Here is a 20,650-nt window from a genome sequence, read left to right on the forward strand (position 1 = left end):
TACCCATCTGGTAAAATGGTCAATGATGGATGAACAGTTTTGCTTCCCCTATTTGATGGAAAAGGTCCCATGGAATCTATCAGCATTTGTTGCCATGACCCACCTCAGATGTGACAACAGACTTTAAGGATCATTCTGGTTTATACTGTGCACATGTCAGACATTGCTGACAATATTTGGTGACATCTCTTCCCGTTCTCTGCCACCCACCTGCACCTTCCCATCAAGCTCCATGATATATTTTCAATCAGATTTTACCTTATATATCCCACCTTTTTACCAAATTTCTACTTTTAAGTGCCTCCTGTCTTTCTCAATGATTTCTTTCTTCTTCATCAGCGTCTCTGTATAACTTTACCCCATTCACCTCCCCACTCCAATTGCTGCTGTATCCCTCAGGTAGCCCAGACTAGTTGCTGTCACCTCCTTAGTGCCTGAATCTAAACATTGATTGCCCAATTCAGTGCAGTGCCATCTTCTGCTGGGTTTTGACCTTTAACATTGCTACCTCTCTAATGTAACTTTGTAGCCTCCATTGCCATCCTTACCTGGTCTGGCCTACATGTGGCTCTAGACCCTCAGCAATGTGGTTGACTCTCAGCCCCTCTGAGCAATTAGGGTATAAACATTAAAGCCAGGTCTTCATCCCATGAATTTTAAAATGGAGCAGGAGTAAACCATTAAGCCCGTCATGCCAACTCCACCATGAAGTAAGATCATGGCTGGTCTGCTTTTGGCCTTAACTACCTACTGCCCCATTACCAGTGTTGATCAAAAACTTAATTTAACATTGAATAGTTTCAAAGACCCATTTTCCACAGCGAACAAAGGAAGGGACTTCAAAGACAAGCAAACCTCTGAGAAGAGAAAATCCTTCTCATCTGATATATTTTTAAACTGTGCCCCTTCGCTTAAGATCCCTCCATGATCAGGAGCATCCTCCCCCTTTTACCCCCTCAACATCTTACGTATTTTAATAACATCACCTCTTATTCTTCTAAATTCCAACCTGATGAACCTTTTCTCATAGGATCACCCCTATATCCCAGGAACCAGCCTTTTAAACCTTTATGACTATTATTTAATTTTCATCTAATTTTAATTACTATCTGAAATAACTACACAGAGGCCGGTATCCCATCATCAAGTCCCCCTTTATTTCCTTGTGCACAGCCAGCTCGGAGTCAATCTCCTGACCTGACGAAATTCTAAATCTCCTGGTTATGTTTTTATTTTGGATTTGCATTCCAGCCAGTTTATTCTACACACTTTCACAATGACACAGAGCAGCTGTGGGAGCATCACAAAGACTTCATTTTGAACTAGAGTTGCTATGTACACTAAATGCCATGTGGGGACCGGACTTCTGAAACATTGGGCTCATGGATCTGAAGGGGTGCCTACATCTCATTATGAGTATAGATAATGGGGGCTGGGGGTGGCAGGTAACAGTGGGGTGGGAAAGAAGAGGCACACATAGATGTCTAGTTGGTTTTGAGGGAAAGTAAAGACCCAGGGGGGCTGACCTGCAACTGAATGAATTTGACTGTCAGACAACATGGGCTAAACTATTCAGCTTGAAGAAACACAACAACTCTGATCTATACCACAGAGCCAGTGGTGATAGCCCCCTGTGACAACCCTGGAAAGGAATTTACCAAGGTGGCAAAACCTTAAACCTGACAAGGGTGACATTTCTCCACAGCCCGAGTTTGTTCATGTGGAATCTGAGGAGCTGCCTTCACCTTTTGGTTCATTTCTAATGGCAAGGCCCTCCCTGGCCTCTTTCATTCAATCCTGTAATCACTCCATTCATTGTCCTACCAGCTCACTTTACAATCTCCTTCCCATCACACAGTCCTCCTGTGAGACCCAAAGAGTGGCTGATAGAGACACTGTAGAGGGACCTTTATTCTATCTAACCCCATGCTGTACCTGTGCTGGTAGTGTTCAATGGGCACTGTGTAGATGGAACTTTACTTTCTGTAGCTATCCTGCAAATGTTTGATCTGGGCATTGGGTTCCGAAAACTAACAGCACAAGTCTTCTCTGAACTTTTGATAAAGTCAACTACACAAGATGGTTCGGACAGCAGGACTACATTTCAATATACTCGATCAAGACAGGAAGCATTTGTAAAGACACTGTGCTCCATCATGTGGTTGCAAGCAGCCAACATCTAGACAAACATCTAAACAGCCAAATCCTGTCATTGCCCACCCCAACTATATATCCAGGGGTATAGACCTGGTCTTTCTCTTGTAGCTTCTCTTGCGATGCTTTTCCCAGGTCGTGTTCCTCCGATTCAGACTCAGACACAGGAGGACCGTGCCCATATTTTGCATCCAGAATGTCTTGGGAGAATTTCCTCCTCTTCATTTGGCACTAATGTTATCGAAGCTGTATTCATTTCAGACTCTGAGGTTTACTTGACACTAGATGGAGGGGGTGCACCTGCAGTTCCTGACAAGCATTTCTGGCTGTTTTGAGAGGCCAGGTATGTTTTGCTGCAGCCCCTTTGTGAGGTAACAGCTTTCAGGTGATTCACATGTTTTTTCTGGACTGTGTCACCCACCCGAACTTTGTAAGTCACGGGATCTGATGTCACATCAACCTCATCTCATATCCATACAGGTTCATTTTCATGGTTCTGGTACAAACCTCATCCCTGGATTAAATTGTCTCTCTTGCTTAAGGAGACCTGTGGCCAGCATTGGTGCTCCTGCTGCCCTTTCACCTCTGCTCCCCAGGTCTGGGTATATCAGGTTTAATCTGGTGTGGAGTCTTCTGCCCAACAGCAACTCTGCTGGAGTTATCCCTGTTGTTGCGTGTCGGGTGATACTATTATTGAACAGGAACTGGGACAGTTTGGTCTCAAGTGACGCTGTAGACTGCACCTTCAAGCCCACCTTCAATGGTTGGACCACACTTTCTGCTATCTGTTGGATGATAGATGCTATGGATGTGTCCTTATGTGTCAAATACCATTGGACTTTAGGAAATATTCAAATTCCCTGATAATAAATGTTGTCCCATTGTCCATTACCAAAACTTCAAGCAGTTGTGTATCGTAAATGATACTCATCCCTGAGTTTACCGAACAAACTTTATGTATATCTAATCACTTTGACCAGGAACATTGACACCATGAAAGGACCAGTATAGTTGACATATATCTGAGTCCAGGGCTTACCTGGCAATCCCACAAATATGTGGGTGCCGCTGGTGGTAATTTTTCTCCTTGTTGGCACTCTGGGCACTGCCCACCAATGCAGCTGTGTTAACCCCAGGCACCAGACATAGCTTCTTATAAACATCTACATCTTGGAAACCCCTGGATTGCCCTGGTGAAGTTTGGACAGTATCTGGCAGGGATCTGTCCTTGGGACAATTACAGTAATATGCCATCCTCTGCACTAATCTGATCTCACCAGGTCCAAAAAAGGTTTCAATCCTGGTTGCAATGGGTCTTCTGTTTTCCTCATTATCACCAGCTGTTTCAGTTTTGCAAACATAGGATCTTTTTGTGCCCAGATATTGTCCACAGTGACTGGAAAGTGGTCCAGAAAACTTAAAATCAAAATGGACTATTCCATGGAGACACTACTGCTGGAATACCAGCAGCTGTAAGGGTGCCAAGATGGAGGCCAGTTTATGTGTGAATTTTCAGTAGTAATTAATTTATTAGTCCTACCTTGTCCCTGCCTGCCCTGACTGTTTGACTCACTTCTGTTCTCAACTGTACCAGTCTCAGATTGGTCTCTTTCCTCACTATCTCCCTGGGTCCCTTCCCCCCCCCCCCCCCCCCCCCCCCCCCCACCCCCACCTTACTAGTTTAAATCTTCCTGAACAGCTGTAGCATATCTCCCTGCCAGTATATTAGTCCCCTTCAAATTTAGGTGCAATCTGTCCTTCTTGTACAGGTCACTTCTACCCCAAAAGAGATTCCAATGATCCAAAAATGTGAATCCTTCCCCCAAACACCAGCTCCTCAGCCATGCATTCGTCTGCTCTATCCTCCTATTCCTGCCCTCACCAGCTCGTAGCACTGGGAGTAATCCAGATATTATTACTCTCGAGGACCTCCTTTTTCAAATTTCTGCCTAACTCTCTGTAATTTCCCTTCAGAATTCAATCTTTTCCATTCCTATGTCGTTGGTTCCAATGCGGACAATGACTCTTGCTGGCCCCTCTCCCCCATGAGAACATTCTGCGCCCTCTCTGAGACATCCTTGATCTTGGCACCAGGGAAGCAACACACCATTCTGATTTTTCGCTGCTGACCACAGAAACATCTGTACCTTAGACTAGAGAATCCCCTAACACAATTGATCTCTTGGAAGCCGATATACCCCTTGTTGCATTAGAGCAAGTCTCAATACCAGAAACTTGGCTGTTTGTGCTATCTCTCCCTACATTTTCCAAAACAGCATACCTGTTTGAAGTGGGTATATCCACAAATGATTCCTGCACTAGCTGCCTACTTCTCTTACCCTTCCTGGAGTTAAGCCATCTCTGTGACTGTATCAGAGATATTTCCCCCTTCCTATAACTGCCATCCATCACATACTGTTGCTGTTCCAAATTCCTCATTGCTTCTAAATGTCTCTCCAACTGATCCATTCAAGCTGATAAGTTTCACAACCAACAACATTTATTGCAGATATAATCCACAGTAACCCTTAAATTCTCTTTAAACTCACATCTGACAAGAAGCGCATATCACTCTACTAAAGGCCACGTTTGCTCCTTCACAATCTACAGACCCAGAAAATAACACCATCTTATTCCTCTACAAAACACTGCTCCAGGTTAAATTAATAGTTATGGCTTATATTTTAAGTTTAATCAAGAGACATATCTCAAAAACATATAATCAAGGAAGAACCCACTCTACTCACTACTGCAGACTTTCTGTAGGTCACACTTAAAAACAATACACTTATCTGCTTCTGTGCTGTGAACTTCACCCAAACAGTTCCTCCAAGATTAGTTGTGAAATCCACTGCTTGTTAATTTTCCCAGACTCACTCCGATGTCCAGTGACACATGCATTCAAACAGCAAAGGCAGTAACTGTGCAGGTTCACTGCTGTGTCAGTTTCTTTCTCTCTCTCCAGCCCTGTCCTCACCATGTGCTTCCTTCATCTGCTTTTTGCCCTTTTAAAACTGCTGTTGTTTTGACTTTTTTTTCCCAAAGTTCCAAAACAATGCAACAGCATATAAAACAGTCATTGCTTCTCCTGGATTTTGATGAAATCACCTCCAACACCTAAAATACCTCAAAAAAAGGAGCAACTGTTACAGCCATAAATTTTTCCCATCCTCCATCTTGGATTACCCAGAATCCATTGCTCATTAGGACTTCATTGAGGCAGCTGTTTCCAAATTTAAAAATGTTGAGCCAATCTAGGTCAATCTTTCTCAACCAATTTCACCCCAATAGGCTTGGGCCCAAGCCTCTTAATTCCATCAGTGGTAACTGCACCAACTGCTTCTCCCAAGAGACCGGAAGCAAAGTCATACCTAAATCTGTAACGGTTGCCGTTACAGATTTAGGTATGTTCTCAGTCTGGCTGAGGTCTTATGCAAATCTAAGGGTTGGAGTCTTGAGTGAATCTTGTTAAAGACTGATTCTGCAACCATAGGTACAACTGCACCAGTATCAACCTCCATGGGAACTGGGTGACTATTTAACCAAACATCAATTTTAATTGGCTCTGATTTGGATGTCACTAAGCAATTTCATTGTCCCAATCCACATGTAAGGGGACTTTCCAGAGTATGCACTTTCCTAGGTACCAGCCCACGAGTTTTCTTACTCAAATCAGGCCTTGTAGGACTCCTTTGTGGTCTCGAATCCACATACTGGCAGCAACTACAATGGCTTCCTGGCCCAGATCCTGAAGCACATTTTAGCCAGGTGAAAACAATGACTGCAGATGTTGGACACCAGATTCTGGATTAGAGGTGCTGGAAGAGCACAGCAGTTCAGGCAGCATCGAGGAGCAGTAAAATCGACGTTTCGGGCAAAAACCCTTCATCAGGAATACAGGCAGAGAGCCTGAAGGGCGGAGAGATAAGTGAGATGAGGGTGGGGGTGGGGAGAAAGTAACATAGAGTACAATGGGTGAGTGGGGAAGGGGATGAAGGTGATAGGTCGGGGGCAGGGGGAGGGTGGAGTGGATAGGTGGAAAAGAAGATAGGCAGGTAGGACAAGTCCGGACAAGTCATGGGGACAGTGCTCAGCTGGAAGTTTGGAACTAGGGTGAGGTGGGGGAAGGGGAAATGAGGAAACTGTTGAAGTCCACATTGATGCCCTGGGGTTGAAGTGTTCTGAGGCGGAAGATGAGGCATTCTTCCTCCAGGCGTCTGGTGGTGAGGGAGCGGCAGTGAAGGAGGCCCAGGACCTCCATGTCCTCGGCAGAGTGGGAGGGGGAGTTGAAATGTTGGGCCACGGGGCGGTGTGGTTGATTGGTGCGGGTGCCCCGGAGATGTTCCCTAAAGCGCTCTGCTAGGAGGCGTCCAGTCTCCCCAATGTAGAGGAGACCGCATCGGGAGCAATGGATACAATAAATGATATTGGTGGATGTGCAGGTAAAACTTTGATGGATGTGGAAGGCTCCTTTAGGGCCTTGGATGGAGGTGAGGGAGGAGGTGTGGGCGCAGGTTTTGCAGCTCCTGCTACCTGGCCACGTCTCGGCTTGTTGTGGGGTTCTGCTGTGGGCTAAGCTAGGGTCTGTCTGCTCAGGATATGTCTTGAGTGAGGCTATGCAATTACCTACACTCAAATAGTATTCATCCAACTCATTCGGATGGGTGAGGGTGTCTACTTCCAATAAAATATCCTGCAACTCATATGATCCACTTGTTGAATTTTTCAATGATAAAGTGGTAGTGCCTGTTTGAAGTCTAGTTCAGCTGTATGATTACTTCGTGAATCCCACATACTAATTGGTCTCTCAGTATCTCATTCAGGGTTAACCCAAAATCATATGCTTCTGCCAGTCATCTTAATCTAGTCAAAACTTCCAATACAGATTCCCCTGGTTCTTTAACAACTTAATAAAACTGATAGAGTCTCAGGATTATAGGAGATTTGGGGTCATAATATTCCTTGTTTGCAGTTACACTCTGCCATGGCCGACACCTGAATTGAGCTCGGACCAATGTTCCAGCAAAAAGGGTAGATAGGCTGGTCAACAGGAGTTTAAATGAGGAATTGCAAGGGGTAGTGGTGAAACTTACCCAGCTGAGAAAAAAACCAGCAGGTTCACATCTCGAGGGATGGATTCAACTGCATGGAAATATATGGAAGGTGTAACAGGAAAAGAGAACTCAGGAGAGGTTATTAAAGTCTCCAGCACAGACACAAGTAGGACAGAGTATTTGGAAAGGATTAGCAATGAAACTTGAAGCGCACTAGACAAACAAATGACAATGAGAAGAGGGACAGTTATACAGGACTGAAAGTGTTATATCTGAATGCACACAGTATGGGAAATAAGGTAAATGAGCTTGTGGTACAGATCAAAATTGACAGGTATGATGTGGTGGGCATCACACAGACGTGGCTGCAAGGGGATCAGGATTGGGAGCTGAATATTCAAGAATATACATCCTATCAATGATAGGCAGATGGGCAGAGGGGATAGGATTGCTTTATTAGTAAGAAATGAAATGAAATTAATAGTAATAAACTAAGTAGGGTCAGATGGTGTAGAATCTGTGTGGGTAGAATTGAGGAACCGCAATGTAAAAAAAAAACATAGTTGGAGTTATGTACAGCCCTCCCAACAGTAGTCAGGAGCTGGGGTGCATGATACACCAGGAGGTAGAAAAGATGTGTAGGAAAAGCAAAGTTACAGTAATCATGGGGGATTTCAATGTGCAGGTTGGTAGTGGATTGAAAGTAAAGGAATTTGTGGAATGTCTACAAGATGGCCTTTTGGAGCAGCTTGTAGTGATGTCCACCAGGGAACAGGCAATACTGGATTTAGTATTGTGCAATGAAGCAGACTTGATAATGGAGCTTAAGGTGAAGGAACCCTAAGGAGGCAGTGATCATAATATGATTGAATTTACTCTGCAATTTGAAAGGGAGAACATAGAATCAGAGGTAACAGCATTACCGCTAAATAAAGGCAACTACAGAGGCATGAGGGGACAGTTGGATAGAATTGACTGGGAGAGGAACAGCAATGACAGGAGTTTCTGGGAGTAATTCAGGAGAGATTCATCCCGAGGGAAAAGAAGGATGGTACAGGGAGGATGAAGCAACCATGGCTGACTAGGGAAGTCAGGGATAGCATAAAAGCAAAAGAGAAAGCATATAATGTGGCGAAGGGCAGTGGCAAACCAGGCGATTGGGAAGCTAACACAGGGCAACAACAAAAAAGGAGGGAGAAAATCAAATATAAGGGTAAGCTCGCCAGTAATAGAAAGAAAGACCGTAGGAGTTTCTTTCAATATATAAATGGCAAAAGAGAGGCAAAACTGGACATTGGATCGCTAGAAAATGATGCTGGAGGTGATAGTACTGGGGAACAAGAAAATGGCTGATGAACTGAATAAGTACTTTGTGTCAGTCTTCATGGTGGAAGACATGAGTGATATCTCAAAAATTCAAGAGAGTAAGGGAAGCAGAACTGAGTATGGTGGCTATCACCAAGGAGAAGGTGCTAGAAAAACTGAATGGCCTGAAGTAGATTAATCACTGGACCAGATGGACTACACCCCAAAGTTCTAAGGGAGATAGCTGAAGTGATAGTAGAGGCATTATTGATGATCTTCCAGGAATCGCTAGAATCAGCGATTAGGATTGGGAAATCACTAATGTGACACCCCTGTTTAAAAAGGGAGTAAGGCAAAAGACAGAAAATTACAGATTGATTAGCCTAACCTCGGTTGTGGGTAAGATCCTGGAATCAATTGTGAAGGCTGAGACTTCTGAATACTTGGAAGTGTATGGTAAAATAGGGCAAAGTCGGCATGGTTTCATCAAGGGGAGGTCATGCCTGACAAATCTTATAGAATTCTTTGAGGAAGTAATAAGCAGGTTAGACCAAGGAGAACCAATGGATGTTATCCGCCTAGACTTCAAGTCTTTGACAAGGTGCCACACAGGAGGCTACTGACTAAGGTAAGGGCCCATGGTGTCAAAGGCAAGGTGCTAACATGGATAGAAGCTTGGCTGTCAGGCAGAAAGCAGAGAGTGGGGATAAAAGAGTCCTTCTCAGGATGGCAGCCAGTGACAAATGGTGTTCCGTAAGGCTCAGTGTTGGGACCACAACTTTTTACTTTATACGTTAATGATCTAGATGAAGGAACTGAGGGCCTTCTGGCTACGTTTGAGATAATAAAGAAGGTCAGGTAGCATTGAGGAGGTGGGGAAGCTACAGAAGAATTTGGACTGAGTAGGAAAGTGGGCAAAGAAGTGGCAGATGGAATACAACATGGGAAAGTGTGAGGTCATACACTTTGATTTTCTAAATGGGGAGAAAATTCAGAAATCTGAAGTGCAAAAAAACTTGGGAGTTCTTGTCCAGGATTCTCTCAAGGTAAACTTGCAGGTTAAGTTAGTAGTTAGGGAGGCAAATGCAATGATGACGTTTATTTTGAGAGGAATTTGAATATAAAAGCAGGGATGGACTTCTGAGGCTCAATAAAGCTCTGGTCAGACCACATTTGGAGTATTGTGCGCAGTTTTGGGGCCCATATTTCAGGAAGGATTTACAGGCCCTGGAGCGTGTTCAAAGGAGGTTCTCGAGAATGGTCTGTAATGACGCAGAGGTTGAACCCCTTTATTAATAAAACCAAACACCCAGAAAAGCTCACCTTGCCTTGTAATCTATTAAAAATATGCGTGAGTGACAGAAAGCTCCTAATTTCCATTATTTCAAGAAAAATAACAATTTACTTTCATCACAGAGCACTAAACAAAACTATTAACAAATTGAACACTCTTTCCCTTATCTGAACACAATCCTCTTAATATGCTGTTCCAATACTAGTTATAAACATTATATTTTTAATCTCAAGTCCACACAGTCTCTGTCTTCTCTGCTGTCTTCAGTCTTCCCTGCTGTCTTCAGTCTTCCATTTTCTAATCTCCCTGTCATCATCTTTCTTTTTACTGTGAGTATGTTTTACAGGAAAAGATACCTTTAATAGAGTGTCTTATAATTTCTTTGAGAGCAAGATGTTAGACGGGCAGTTAGCTCTCTGGCTCTATGGCAATTACTCTGCTGTTCAGTGGCAGTTGCTCTGATCAATTTTCAAAATGCCTGCATTTTTATACCCCCGACATTGGTCTGATGTTGTCAAAACAATAAGTTCAAACTTGATTGGGTTTTGGTATCCTGGGCGTAATTTAAAATAATTGGTTAAATTTGAGTTGCCGTCAAAACAGTAACCAAAACGCGGGTATCCCTTTAACAGCCAATTGTTACACGGATCTATTTTGGAACAGCCCATCTCCCAGCCTTTCCATTTAGGCAGCTGAGCCGGCACTTTAAGTTTACTTCAACATTCAGAAAACGCTCTCTACTTTAAAGTGAACATACATGCTTTTGGCTTAGTAGCAGGTGCCAGGAATGAAAAGCTTACCATCTGAGGAACTCTGGGTCTATACTCGATGGAGTTTAGAAGAATGATGGGGGATCTCACTGAAACTTACACAATACTGAATGGCCTGGACAGAGTAGATGTTGGGGAGATGTTTCCATTCATAGGAGAGACTAGGACTCGGGGACACAACCACTGAGTAAAGGGAAGACCTTTTAAGAATAACGGTAAGGATAAACTTTTTCTGCCAGAATGGTGACTCTATGGAATTCATTGCCATAGAAGGCTGTGAAGGCCAGGCCATTGAGTATATTTAAGCAGAGATAGATAGGTTTTTTTGTTTCAAGGGGATCAAGGGTTATGAGGAGAAAGTGGGAGAATGGGGTTGAAAAATGTATCAGCCATGATTGAATGGTGGAACAGACTCGATGGCCTGAATGGCTTAATTCCTGCTCCTATGTCTGTCAACTCTTGGAAGGTTTTAGTGCCTGGTGCTTCTGGGAAAATTAAGCCCCTAATAGCCAAAAATGCTGCAGGTCCACACGAAGTCAGGACTACTCGTTGCTTTTCATCTGTCCCAATGTCATCTGCCCAGAAGAAATATTCCATTCTTTCCACACACTAGGTCCAGTCTTTGACAGCAGAATCAAATGAGTCAAGGTTCCAAAATTAAGACATGATGCCAGAAATGCTTACCTCAACTCCAATATGACAGTTAAAAGCGAATGTTCTTCAGGTTTTCTCACGTCGCCAATGAAATAACTGCACAGAGGCTGGTATTCCATCATCAAGTCCCCCTTTATTTACTTGTGCACAGTACACTGACTGTGGCCAGCCAGCTCAGAGTCAGTCCCTGAACTGAGGAAATTCTAAATCTCCTGGTTATATACATATTCATTTTTATCTCCTATTTATACTTTTTATTGAAACATGATACAAATTGAAAATACATATGACACAAACAGTTAACAGTAAAAGAAAATAGAAAAAAAGAGTCTTGAAAACAAATGCCTCAAATCCTCCTATAACCAACAAGAAAAGCAGTACACAGAACCAACAAATTAAATTACATCATAATCCTCCAAATAAAACACATAGTGAACAGCCAAAAAACTGCACAAAAGGAAACCCAGTGATACACAAAATGTACATATGGAAACACAACTCAATCACAACCTACACAATAAGGTGCAGTGCAAATATAATATACACATAAGGGTAAAATGCAAACAGTGAGGGGACAAAGTCCACTCACAAAAAAAGGGGCTGCCCCTGACAGAGAGGCCGGTCCCAGAGTCCACCATCCAACCCAGAATCCACTTCCCAAACTGAAACCTGCCTCCCACAGCAGGGTTCGCACCCCAGAGCAGGGTTCCCTCCCATCAGCAGGATACACATGCTGTACATGAAGGCTTGGCTCCCCCATGAGGTCCAGCCCATGCACACTGCCATAATCTGGTCCCGGAGCTTCATCCCTAGACAGCGAATCATCCTACTCAGTGAGGTTGGGCCCACCCTGGAGGTTAGGTCCATGCACAGGAGTTGAGGCAGGGCAGGTAACAAGCTCAGTCCAAACAGCTGCCCATGGAATAAAGAATAAATCCCATCGCCAAATTGCCTCTTTCACTCCCACATCTTCTCCAAAATAACAGTACCGCTGGTTATAACTAGCCAGCTGAAAAGCGAGTTTCCCGAGGAAAAGGAATAAAGCCAGCAGTGCCACTGGCTGCAGCCAGCCAACTTAAAGTCAGTGCCTCAAGAAGGAAAAAAATACAGGTCCATTAAAAGGAAGAAGGACCCACCATACCACTGACTGTGGCCAGCCAGCTCAAGAGCCAGTTCCCCAGGAGTAAGCACACAAAAAAAAACCACGACTGGCTGTGGACAGCCAGCTCGGAGTCAATCACCTGACCTGAGAAAATGCTAAATCTCCTGGTTATATTTTTTTTTGCAGGAACACACTGACTGTAGCACCAGCCAACAGAGTCAGTCCCCTGAACTCAGGCAATTCGAAATCTCCTGGTTGTATTCGCTTTTTTTTTAAAGCAGAGAGAATTCTAAATCTCCTGGTTATTCTTCTCTTATTATATACTTTTCTCTTTTTTGTTTCTTTTCCTTACCCCCACACTACTGCCTCACTGCAGGAGTGCTGATATTTTCTCCAGCACCCATGGTGTGTGTGTGTGTGTGTGTGTAGGTGTGAAACACAGTGAGAGACAACAGGTGTACAAATCTTTATTCAGTTTTCACCACCAGGAAGAAAGGAAACACCTGAGTGGCCTGTGACAAGCAGTGCCCTTCACATTGAAGGGCAGTGCTGTGTGATCAAACAGTGAAGGGGAGGGTAGGGATTAAATCAAAAGAGAGTTGGAGGGGGAAATTATATTTGATTAGATTACTTACAGTGTGGAAACAGGCCCTTCGGCCCAACAAGTCCACACTAACCCTCTGAAGAGCAACCCAGCCAGACCCATTTCCCTACATTCACCCCTTCACCTAACACTATGACCAATTCACCTAACCTGCAGATTTTTGGATTGTGGGAGGAAACCGGAGCACCCAGAGGAAACCCATGCAGACACGGGGAGAATGTGCAAACTCCACACAGTCAGTCGCCTGGGACAGGAATTGAACCCAGGTCTCTGGCGCTGTGAGGCAGCAGTGCTAACCACTGTGCCACCATGCCGCCCATTAATAAAACACTCCATCCCCTGAGGTGCCCACCTCTCCCTGAACAGCTCAAGGGAGTTGATGAACACCACGTGCTCCTTCGCCAGGGACACCCGGGCTCAGGCATAGCCGCGGAAGAGGGGATCTCCTGGCTATATTGGTCAGCCAAGGTTTTCCTGATTAACAATTCCAATCATCAACCTCATAGTCAATGAGGTCCACCATGTCCCAATCACTACACTTACTGTAACTTCCACTGTTAAAATATTTGTTTAAACCTCTACCATTTACAAGTATTACCCTGTCAGCTTCATTTCGCTTCTCTTTCACTTGTTTATAAATTTGTAAAAATTCTTACTTCCTTTTTTCTATTTCCCTTTTTAAATCATACTTTGCTAGTTTGAAAGATTTTCCCAATCTACCAGTCCATCACCAATCTTTATGTCATTCTGTGCCTTTTCATTCTATTTGAAATCACCCTTAACTTCTTTAGTTAACCATGGTTGGTGTATAGTTTTTAAAGAGTCTTTCTTTCTTATTAATATATATATAAAACAATTATAGATTTAACAAATATTCTATAACTATTTGCTACTGTGTCTCTAACATTTAAAGCTATTTCCCAGTCTACTTTAGCCAACTTTCTCTTCACACCATTGTGATGATCTTTGTTTTAGTATAAGACATTATTTTTAAACTCTCACTTCTCACCTTCAAACAATGTGAAGTTAAATTATATTATGATCACTCACATGTAAAAGATTCTTTACTGTGAAGTAATTATCAATGCTACGTCATCACAAACTGCTTGGTCTGAAATAGCCTGCTCCTTGGTTAGTTCCATTGAGTGTATTTATCTAAGAAACTGTCCCGACTACATTCTATAAGCTCCTTCTCAGGATACAATTTGATTAGTTCAATCTATATTCAGATTAAAATCACCCAGGATCCTCGCAGTACATTTCTCACAAATCCCCATCCTCCACACCCACCTAAAAATCTTGATTTATACCGTTCTTATGGCAGCCTTCTGCTAGGGAGCCTAAAAAATAAATCCCTTGTTATTTCCCTGGTTATTTCTTCCCTCTATACAAACTATGTCTATATCTTGATTCTCCAAACAAATGTCATTAGTCACATTTATGCTGATCTCATCTTTGATTCCATGAATTGGTATTGGTGCTATCAATTCATCTATTTTGTTCGGAATACTGTGTCTCATTCTCTGTGTGATTAGATCCATGCACATATATGCATATGCACTCTGCTCCTGCAGCCTCTTTAAAATTGTGCCCTTTATTTTATATTGTCTATTCACATTCTTCCACATAGTGGCCAGTGGACGTTGAAATATTTTTTACATTAGCTATATAATAAAGTTTGTTTTATTGAGTATAGAACGTGTCCTAAAAATACGGTGCACATATCAACACTAACAATTTGACTTAACTTGGTTAGCATGGGCAGCAAACTTTATATTGCAACATTTAAATACATGACTGTTTAATCCACTTTTCATTATGCCACACACTGAGACCATTATATTCACTCTGTAACATGAACAAATTTCTTACAGATAGCAACAATTGTCCAGAATTAATGTATAACATGTTTTTGTTGGATTCACATTATGCTTGATATTCTAGCCTTTGCTCTTCTTCTTTAAATGTTCTTTCAAATAAGACCATAAGACCATAAGACATAGGAATGGAAGTAAGGCCATTCGGCCCATCGAGTCCACTCCGCCATTCAATCATGGCTGATGGGCATTTCAACTCTACTTACCCGCATTCTCCCTGTAGCCCTTAATTTCTTGAGACAACAAGAATCTATCAATCTCTGCCTTGAAGACATTTAGCGTCCCGGCCTCCACTGCACTCTGCGACAATGAATTCCACAGGCCCACCGGTCTCTGGCTGAAGAAATGTCTCCGCATTTCTGTTCTGAATTGACCCCCTCTAATTTTAAGGCTGTGTCCACGGGCCCTAGTCTCCTCACCTAACGGAAACAATTTCCTAGCGTCCACCCTTTCCAAGTCATGTATTATCTTGTAAGTTTCTAATAGATCACCCCTTAATCTTCTAAACTCCAATGAATACAATCCCAGGATCCTCAGCCGTTCCTCGTATGTTAGACCTACCATTCCAGGGATCATCCATGTGAATCTCCGCTGGACACGTTCCAGTGCCAGTATGTCCTTCCTGAGGTGTGGGAACCAAAACTGGACACATTACTCCAAATGGGGCCTAACTAGAGCTTTATAAAGTCTCAGTAGCACAACGGTGCTTTTATATTCCAACCCTCTTGAGATAAGTGACAACATTGCTTTCGCTTTCTTAATCATGGACTCAACCCTCATGTTTACCTTTAGAGAATCCTCGACTAGCACTCCCAGATCCCTTTATACTTTGGCTTTACGAATTTTCTCACCATTTAGAAAGTTGTCTATGCTTTTATTCTTTTTTCCAAAGTGCAAGACCTCACATTTGCTCACGTTGAATTCCATCAGCCATTTCCTGGACCACTCTCCCAAACTGTCTTGATCCTTCTGCAGCCTCCCCACTTCCTCAGTACTACCTGCCTGTCCACCTAACTTCGTATCATCGGCAAACTTCGCTAGAATGCCCCCAGTCCCTTCATCCAGATCATTAATATATAATGTGAACAGCTGCGGCCCCAACACTGAACCCTGCGGGACGCCGCTTGTCACCGGCTGCCATTCCGAAAAAGAACCTTTTCTCCCAACTCTCTGCCTTCTGTCAGACAGCCAATCCTCAATCCATACCAGTAGCTCACCTCGAACACCATGGGCCCTCACCTTCCTCAGCAGCCTCCCGTGTGGCACCTTATCAAAGGCCTTTTGGAAGTCTAGATAGACCACATCCACTGGGTTTCCCTGGTCTAACCTACTTGTCACCTCTTCAAAGAATTCCAACAAGTTTGTCAGGCACGATCTCCCCTTACTAAATCCATGTTGACTTGTTCTAATCAGATTCTGCTCTTCCAAGAATTTAGAAACCTCATCCTTAATGATGGATTCTCGAATTTTACCAACAACCGAGGTTAGGTTAATTGGCCTATAATTTTTCCATCTTTTGTCTTGATCCTTTCTTGAACAAGGGGGTTACAACAGCGATCTTCCAATCATCCGGGACTTTCCCTGACTCCAGTGACTGTTGAAAGATCTCAACCAATGCCTCCGCTATGTCCTCACCCAGGCCTAAAGCTCTGGAATTCCATCCTTACACTCTTCACCCTATTTACTTCACATTCTTCATTTCAGAGGCTCCTTAAAATCTTCCATTTGACCATGCTTTTGTTCATGTCACCTAATATCCCTTTTTTTCATAAATGGTACTCTATTTTATTCATCACAAAGGACTTTGCAGTGTTTTATTACATTAAAGTTGTCATATTTGTGCAAGCTATTGTTATAGCCACAGAATTATAACTATTTCTGCCAGGTGGGTATCCATGTTCTTCAAATAAAACAGAAAATGCTATAAATACTTAGCAAGGCTGAGAATATCTATGGAGACATTGGACTGGATTTCCCTCTCCCAGAATTGGGAGGTAGGTTTAAACCAAAGTCAAGACCCTGCCTCTGTCACTAGCCTGCCAGGAAGCAGGATAACCCAAGTAATCAGGATTTTAACCATCGATGAAACTAACAGAATGTGCCATTAGAGGCAGGATAATTCTAGTGTGGGAAGGAACATCTGTTTCAGGTTTTAAACTAAATAGTTGGGGCCAATTTGGGAAGATGTGATGTAGCAAAGGTAGAGTCAAGGGGAGTGATAATAGCATTTATATGGTAAATGATAAACAGATCAGAACAGGAAGGCATATTGATTATAAATCTAAGAGGAAATCAGTTGATAAGGCTAAAGGTAGCAAAAATGATATAAGGACAAAACTAAAAGCTTCATACTGGAATGCACATAGCATTAAAAAAAACCAAATGAACTGATAGTGCAAATGTAAATAAAAAGGTATAGTCTGATAGTGATTGTAAAGGGATGGAATGGGACCTGAATTCTGAAGAGTGCACAATATTTAGGAAGGATAGGAAACTTGGAAAAGGTGGAGGAGTGGCTCTGTTATCTAAGGCTGTTATTAGCAGAACTGAGCGAGATCACCTACATGCAGCAAGTGGTCTGAATGGAAATGAGAAATGATGAATACAATCAGTCACTTCAACCAAGTCTATACTATTTTTGCAAGGTTTGTGAAGGTTTGTAGCTCAGGTTGGGGTTTAGGGTCTAGTTTTGCTCACTGAGCTGTAGGTTTGATATCCAGACGTTTCATTACCTGGCTAGGTAACATCATCAGTGGCGACCTCCAAGTGAAACAAAGCTGTTGACTCCTGCTTTCTATTTATATGTTTTGTCCTGGGTGGGGTTCCTGGGGTTTGTGGTGATGTCATTTCCTGTTCATTTTCTGAGAGGTTGATAGATGGTATCTGGATCTATGTGCTTGTTTATAGTGTTGTGGTTGGAGTGCCAGGCCTCTAGGAATTCTCTCGCATGTCTTTGCTTAGCGTCCCAGGATAGATGTGTTGTCCCAGTCGAAATGGGGTTTTTTTCATCCATGTGTGTTTGGTCTGCTTGTCGTGGTTTGTTCTTGCAAGCAGACCAAACACAGCCAGAAACCCTAACCACCTTACCATACATCAAAGAAGTTTCAGAAATGACAGCCAGACTACTAAGACCCCTCAGAATCCGAGTAGCACACAAACCCACCAACACTCTCAAACAAAAACTAACAAACTTAAAAGACCCAGTACAACCCATGGACAAAACCAACGTCATCTACAAAATTCCATGCAAGGACTGCCACAAACACTACATAGTACAAACAGGAAGAAAGTTAGCCACCAGGATACACGAACACCAGCTAGCCACAAAAAGACACGACCCTCTCTCCCTCGTAGCCCTACACACGGATGAATTGGAATGGATGGGTTCCCCTTAAAGTTTTAGATAATCCATGTTTGTGTTGATGGACTAAGAGGTAATTGAACTGAAACAACGAAGTTTCTGAGGGGTCTTGACAGGCTGGATCTTGAAATGATGTTTCCTGTTGTGGAAGAATTGAGAGCTAATTTTAGAAATTAGAGTTAAAGTGTTTTTAAAAACAGGGATTATCCATTAAAGACAAAATATGGTGATATGTTTCCCCTCAGAGGATTGCAAGTCTTTGGAACTATTTTCCTCAAAATGTGGTGGAAGCAGAGTCCTTGACTGTAGCTAAGGCAGAGGACAATAGATTCTTGATAAGCAAGAGGGTGAAAGATTACCAGGACTTGGAACTGTGGAATAATTACATCAGCAACTATCTTATTTAATGGCTGAATAGCTGCAAGGGGTTGAGTTGCCTACTCCTGCTTCTAACTCCTATGTTTCTATGTATAATGAGCATTACATTAAATATAATTCCAGGTTAGATAATTTTTAAAAATACGGATTCTATTCATACCATCCTTAGCAGTTGTACTATGCAAAATTGTTTTTATAAAAATAGGCGGATAAACCTGTTAAATAGCTTTCAATGTGTATTATTTTAACAGACCTAATACACAGCTTAACAAAAATCAAATTTAGTGACATTAAAGTCGAGTTAAAGATGTTTTTAACCAGAAGATGTATTTGAAAGCTAATGGCTTTGTGCAATAAAACAGTAATTAGTATTTAAACCTGTCAAATTCTGAGAAAAGAAAACTATGTTCATTCTGATCACTCCCATCCACTGCAGAACGCTGATACCCTGTTGAAAATAAAAACAAAAGACAGGCTCTTTATGATTCCCCTCCCCCCCAAAACATCATGATGTAAATAAGCTCCTTAATGGGATGGTGACCTGTTCAGGGCATAGTCTCCCATCCTCACTATTGGGAAAATGCAGAAAGGCAGAAACTGGTCAGCATAGTGACCATATTGTTCATCATTCCACTTCCATTCTAGAAGAATTTCCAGCTTGTTTTTCTCCCTGAATTGTTCAGTTTCCGCCTGTAGATGTATTGCTTTGTTTTCCAAATTTCCAATGTAGTGGAGCAAAGTTTCGCAATAGTCATGTGAATTTATTATTTTCACCAAATGTTAATGATTATAGAGTCATAGAGATTTACAGCACAGAATAAGGCCCTTCACCCCATTGTGTCCATGCTCGTCAAAAATAACCCCATAACTTTTCTAATCCCATTTCCAGCACTGGTCCATACTCTTGTAAGCCTCGGCATATGCTATGAGAGACTCATTCTTCTCCTGCCTCTTTCTTTACAGAACCTGAAGTACCTGAGGAACAGTCTGGTCCTGGGACAGTGATCTGTGTTCTGGGAATCATCCTGGGAATTATCAGTGCTGTTGTGGGGGTCATCTTACTGATTAAAGAGAGACAGCGGCTGCAGGCTCAGCAACACGGCATCTAGGGGTAAGTACAGGGCACAGTGTCTGTGTGTACAATTAGTGCTCCTGGAAGAGTCAACATTCATTCAGTTATGCAACAAGAGAACTATGTGAAATTAGAATGAAGGCTCAATCAGACTATTCCTGACTGTTGGTTACTAAACCCTGGCAGCAATGTGCACAGATAAGGACATGCCAAAAACAGACTTTATGCCCATGTTAATACATGACAGATGAACAGTTGGTACTTGGATAAAGTGCTGAGCTCAACCTTCAGAAGAGCATAATGTTACTTGTCACTTGTCAGCCCAAGCCTGAATATTGTCGAGATTTTGTTGCATTTGAATACGGACTGCTTCAGTATCTGAGGAGACATGACTGTTGTGAACACTGTGCAATCATCAGCGAACATTTCTGTTTCTGACAATATGATGCAGGAAAGGTCATTGATGAAGCAGCTGAAGATGGTTTGGCCTAAGACACTGTCCTGAGGGACTCCTGCAAAGATGTCCTGGAGCTGAGATGGCTGACTCTCCACAACCACAGCATTTTCTTACATGTCAGGTAAAGCTCTAGCCAGTGGAGTACTCCCCCCGCCCCGATTACTATTGATTTGAGTTTTGCGAGAGATCCTTGAAGCCACATTTGGTCGAATGTGGCTTTGATGTCAAGAGCTGTCACTCTCACCTCACCAAGTTTAGGTCAAGGCTGTAATGAGGTCAGGAGCTGAGTGGCCCTACTGGAACCCAAACTGGGGGTCACTGAGCAGGTTATAGCTGAGCAGGTGCTGCTTGATAGCACTGGTGGTGATGGCCTTCCATCACTTTACTGATGATCGGGTGAAGACTGATGGGGTAGTAATTAGCCAGGTTGGATTGGTCCCACTTTTTGTGTACAGGACATAGCTGGGCAATTTTTCACATTGTCAGATAGATGACAATGTGAAAACTGTACAGGAACAGCTTGGCTAGGAGAATGCCAAGTTCTGGAGCACACTCTTCAGTACTATTG

The 20,650-nt window shown here is 42.8% G+C and overlaps 1 protein-coding gene across 1 annotated transcript in view; it reads left to right on the top strand.

Moving 5' to 3' along the window:
- LOC140455484 (H-2 class II histocompatibility antigen, A-U alpha chain-like) overlaps positions 1-20,650 on the top strand; it is a 61,341-nt gene that overhangs the window by 23,211 nt on the left and 17,480 nt on the right. Inside the window, exon 4 of the mRNA XM_072550419.1 lies at positions 19,517-19,664. Coding sequence (XP_072406520.1) covers positions 19,517-19,662 — 146 coding nt within the window. The 3' untranslated portion in view covers positions 19,663-19,664. The remainder of the gene's footprint in view (positions 1-19,516; positions 19,665-20,650) is intronic.

Source organism: Chiloscyllium punctatum, chromosome 30 (assembly GCF_047496795.1).
Source record: "Chiloscyllium punctatum isolate Juve2018m chromosome 30, sChiPun1.3, whole genome shotgun sequence".
NCBI classification, from domain to species: domain Eukaryota; kingdom Metazoa; phylum Chordata; class Chondrichthyes; order Orectolobiformes; family Hemiscylliidae; genus Chiloscyllium; species Chiloscyllium punctatum.